The 5,300-nt window shown below is 35.3% G+C and overlaps 1 protein-coding gene across 1 annotated transcript in view; it reads right to left on the reverse strand.

Moving 5' to 3' along the window:
* Positions 1 to 5,300, reverse strand: part of LOC106876825 (neuroendocrine convertase 2) — a 304,096-nt gene that overhangs the window by 202,683 nt on the left and 96,113 nt on the right. Inside the window, exon 3 of the mRNA XM_052973735.1 lies at positions 593 to 784. Within this exon, the coding sequence (XP_052829695.1) occupies positions 593 to 784 (192 nt within the window). The remainder of the gene's footprint in view (positions 1 to 592; positions 785 to 5,300) is intronic.

The following is a 5,300-nucleotide window of genomic DNA, read 5'->3' on the forward strand; positions in this document are numbered from 1 at the left end:
ATCACATAGCCCTATCTTCAAAAGCCTTCCAATAATGATCATTCCATCATTTTAATATATACTGGGAAAGCACACACACACACACACACACACACACACACACATACACACATGATGGGCTTCTTTTCAGTTTCTGTCTACCAAATCCACTCACAAGGCTTTGCTTGGCCTGAGGTTATAGTAGAAGAGACTGAACCCAGAACCATGTGGTTTGGAAGCAAGCTTCTTATTACACAGCCACACCTGCGTCTAATTAAACTTTAATATTTAGCACGTTATTTAAATATCCTCAAAACCATGTCAAAGATACAGAACAAAATATTTTCTCCAATTATGAAAACGAACGACCAATGGTGCAACATAGCAATTGTGTAAAGTTTGCAATGAACCATAGGTGATACATGTAGCAGTTAATGTGTTAAAATAGCAGAATGTGACTTCAGGGAGTTCATGGGTGCTTTATATATGACATCAGCAGCTTTGACTGCAATCAACCATGAAGAGATACCCTCACTGGCTCATAGAAAGAGTTATGGTGAGAATCAGATAACCAAAAATTATTTAGAGCATGCAAGAGTCAGAAAGTACTTACCAAATACCATTGTTTTGGGTAGAAGGGATCTGTGGGTTCAGGCAACATGTTGAAGCGTTTATCAACAGTCCTTAATTTTGGTGATAGCTGAGGATAAACTTGTACGCTTCCTTCTTGTTGGATAAGCTTTGAAAGTGGTTTGAAACCACGCTTTTGTCTCACATAACCACTCTGTTGTACAGCGAATTTTACCTAAAACAAACAAAAATTAACATTAAAAAATGAAATCAGAGATTTTTTTTTTTTTTAAAGAAAATATTCTTTTATTCTTTTACTTGTTTCAGTCATTTGACTGCAGCCATGCTGGAGCACTGCCATAAAAGGTTTTAGTCAAACAAATCGACCCCCTGACTTACATCTTAAGTCTGGTACTTATCCTATTGGTCTCTCCTACCAAACTACTACATTATGGGAACAAACTCACCAGCACCAGTTGTCAAATGATGATGGGGGAGAAACACAAACACATACACACACACACACACACACATACACACATATGTATATACATACACATACACACACATATACATACATATATATATTCACACACATATACATACATATGTATGTACAAACATATTCATACACACGCACAAATATACACATACACACACACACACACATACACTCACACATATATGCATGTATACATATATATATATATGTGATAGGCTTCTTTCAGTTTCCATCTACCAAACCCACTCACAAGCCTTTGGTTGGCTTGAAGCTATAGTAGAAAACACTTGTCCCAGGTGCCACACAGTGAGACTGAACCCAAAACCACGTGGCTGGGAAGCAAGCTTCTTACCTAAAAGCCATGCCTGCACCTATAATCCTACTTGCTTATATTCATGCGCAAACACAGACAAGTAAGGTAATGTAGGTAAGATGTTTGATAGTTCCGTTCTACATTCATTTATATACATTATAAATGTTACACCCATCATTTTCTATCTATCTCTTTCATCTAGGAAACCCTGCATAGCTATATTTTACAAGGTTTTTGGTGATTTTTATTATAATATTTTTCATCACTTCACCGATCAATACATACAGTTTTTAAATACTTATTAGAAGTAGTATTAGTTCCAAACGGCAATATTTATCTCCAATTAAAAGTGAATGTGGTATTAGAATACAAAATATTGAGGAAGTTATCATCAGAGAAACTCTTATATGGACTCTTGGTGTATAAAAGCATTCTTGTTTACATAGAGAGCAGGAGACAAATCTCCACCAAAGCGTTGCTTGCTGGCGATGTAAACAAGAGTGCTTATATGCCCCAAAAGCCATATGATAGGTTCTCTCAGGGTAAATATTGCAGTATTCTAACACATCTACTTTTAAGTGAAGATATACATGTATATACATACATATATACATACATATACACACACACACACACACACACACATATATATATACACACATATATATGTTTATATATATTCATGTACATAAGTACATACCTACATACTTATATTCATATATATATACATATATATATAGATACATATATATATGTTTATATAAATTCATGTACATATGTACGTACCTACATACTTATATTCATATATATATATACACACACACACACATATATATGTTTATATGCATTCATGTACATATGTACATACCTACATACTTATATTCATATATATATATATATAATGCCACTAATACTGGCCACTAATATTATTGGTATTATTAACTACTTATATATTTACTGCTAATGATGATAATAATGATAATAATAATAATAATAATAATAATAATAATAATAATAATAATAATAATAATAATATCTATATTATTCAAATATTTACTCATTCATATATATTTATATATATATATATATATATATATATATATATCAAAAGATTGTGTTATAATTTTATTCCACAGCCATACCAACAATCCAATAATACTAACCCACATATACAAAAACAGCCACACCAACAATCCAACATACCTCCATCGCATAGTAGCTTGTGTGTGTGTGTGTGTAGATAGAGAAAGAAAGAGAGAGAGAGACATATACACGTATATAAATATATAATGCGTACATACACACACACATACATATATATCTACATGTATACATAAACATGCATTTATGTACATATATATATATATCTATATATAACTGCATGTATATTGAGAGAGAGAGAGAGAGAGAGAGAGAGAGAGGAAGTGAGAGAAGTGTGAAGTGATATATGAAATGCCAACTTTATGTATACATGACAATTTTGAAAAATAAAAGTGTGTGGTGAACAAATATATCGAAAAATACATTGTCAAAAGAGAAAGGACTGAATCTAATGTATCACAATATTAATTTAATTCAACAAATAATGCTATGCAGCTTAAATGAATTGTCTTAGTTCACCAATTATTGTTTAGAGAACAATGTCTTATCTTGGAAGTATCTTTTGTTTCCAAAGCTAAAAAAAAAATTGAATCTGTTCTTTTATGGCTTGCTTTCCTCAAATTCGCCGAAGAATAACAAAACTGGTTTCCTTAGCAACTAAAAGTAACACAATTTAATTCCCAGTGTTTTCTTAATTATAATAAAACTAACAAAATATTAAGGAATTTGTACTGGCAAATGCATTTGTTCTCCAAGAAATATTGATGCCAATGATGGCAATGTTGATAAGGATGGTAAAACAAGTACATAGAGAATTGGCTACACACTACAGAATTTTGTGTGTGTGTGTGTGTGTGTGTGTGTGTGTGCACGTGTGTGTGTGTGTGTGCGTGTGTGTGTGTGTGTGTTACTGTTTTATTAACGTAAGATCAACAGAAAAAATGTGCTCCATCATGTGAGAGATAAATAGAATTAAATGTAAATGGTATAAAGTTGTGAGCTACCAACAGTTTCTTGCTGTGAATGCAAGGTAGTCTAGGTAGGTTTTTCATAACATGCCTTGTATCTCCAAGCAATCTTCTGGCTCTGAGTAGAACAGACCATGTGCTCAGAACCTCTAGATTAGTCGGAGGCAAAGTATGTTCTAAAAACCTGCCTCGGTTTGTGCCTTCATAGCAAGAAAATGTTAGCTCATATTTTTATGCTATTTACATTTAATGATATACATGTATGTGTATGATAAGAAGTTTTAATAAATAATATTTCTTCCAATTTCTGACTACCTTCTTTTATTAATATATAAAATCTGTAAGCTACTATGGACACACTATACTATATAGTGGGTCTCAGAGAAAATAGCCAAGACTTTTGGTATTATGAAGTTGATTACTTCAATCTCAGTGGTATTACATTCTTAGTTCAAATTCTGGTGTCAATGAAATAGGTGCTAGTCAATCATTGGGATTGAAGTAATCAATTTACCCCTCCCTGAAATTGCTGGCATTGAGCAAAAATTAATATCTATGTAGAAATGCCACCCTCTATCACTACCATCATTTCAGCAAGTTTACTCATGGTTCACTGGGTGTGCTGTAGTTTCACATCACCGATCAATGCATTATTATTATTATTATTATTATTATTACTATTATTATTATTTTGTCATCTTCTCTGTGATACACAGCAGCTCCACATCAGTCCTTATTACTTTGTTCCAAGTGTTCATCAGTCTCTCTGTCTTCCACAGAATTCACTAACTTGGTGTAGACTGCACTTCCTCATGCAGTAATGATCCTCCAAGACATCACGATTCCATACCAGCACAGCCCCCACCCTTGCACATTACCTCTGCCTCCCCCTTATACCCAGTTTCCCTTTCAGTTCATTTCTACCCTGGTCTTCATGCACACTGACATTGCTCATCCATCACATCCTTCATAATTCTTCTGCTTTCAAAGCCCATTTCATACACACACATATCTTCTTCCCCTTCTCCTTCTCCTTCTTCTTCTGCCTCTTCCCCTTCTCCTTCTCCTTTTTCTTCTGCCTCTTCCCCTTCTTCTTCTTCTTCCGCCTCTTCTTCTTCTTCCGCCTCTTCTTCTTCTTCCGCCTCTTCTTCTTCTTCCGCCTCTTCTTCTTCTTCTGCCTCTTCTTCTTCTGCCTCTTCTTCTTCTGCCTCTTCTTCTTCTGCCTCTTCTTCTTCTGCCTCTTCTTCTTCTTCTTCTGCCTCTTCTTCTTCTTCTTCTGCCTCTTCTTCTTCTTCTTCTTCTTCTGCCTCTTCTGCTTCTTCCTCTTCTTCTCCTGCCTCTTCTTCTTCTTCTTCTTCTTCTTCTTCTTCTTCTGCCTCTTCTTCTTCTTCTTCTGCCTCTTCTTCTTCTGCCTCTTCTTCTTCTTCTGCCTCTTCTTCTTCTTCTGCCTCTTCTTCTTCTTCTGCCTCTTCTTCTTCTTCTGCCTCTTCCCCTTCTTCTGCCTCTTCTTCTTCTTCTTCTTCTCCTGCCTCTTCTTCTTCTGCTTCTGCCTCTTCTTCTTCTTCTTCTGCCTCTTCTTCTTCTTCTTCTGCCTCTTCTTCTTCTTCTTCTGCCTCTTCTTCTTCTTCTTCTTCCTCTTCTTCTTCTTCTTCTTCCTCTTCTTCTTCTTCTGCCTCTTCTTCTTCTTCTGCCTCTTCTTCTTCTTCTGCCTCTCCTTCTTCTTCTGCCTCTTCTTCTTCTGCCTCTTCCCCTTCTTCTGCCTCTTCTTCTTCCTCTTCCTCTTCTTCTGCCTCCTCTTCTGCCTCTTCTTCTTCCTCTTCTTCTTCTTCTTCTGCCTCTTCTTCTTCTTCTGCCTCTTCTTCTTCTG

The sequence above is a fragment of the Octopus bimaculoides genome, chromosome 16 (genome assembly GCF_001194135.2).
Source record: "Octopus bimaculoides isolate UCB-OBI-ISO-001 chromosome 16, ASM119413v2, whole genome shotgun sequence".
In the NCBI taxonomy this organism is placed as follows: domain Eukaryota; kingdom Metazoa; phylum Mollusca; class Cephalopoda; order Octopoda; family Octopodidae; genus Octopus; species Octopus bimaculoides.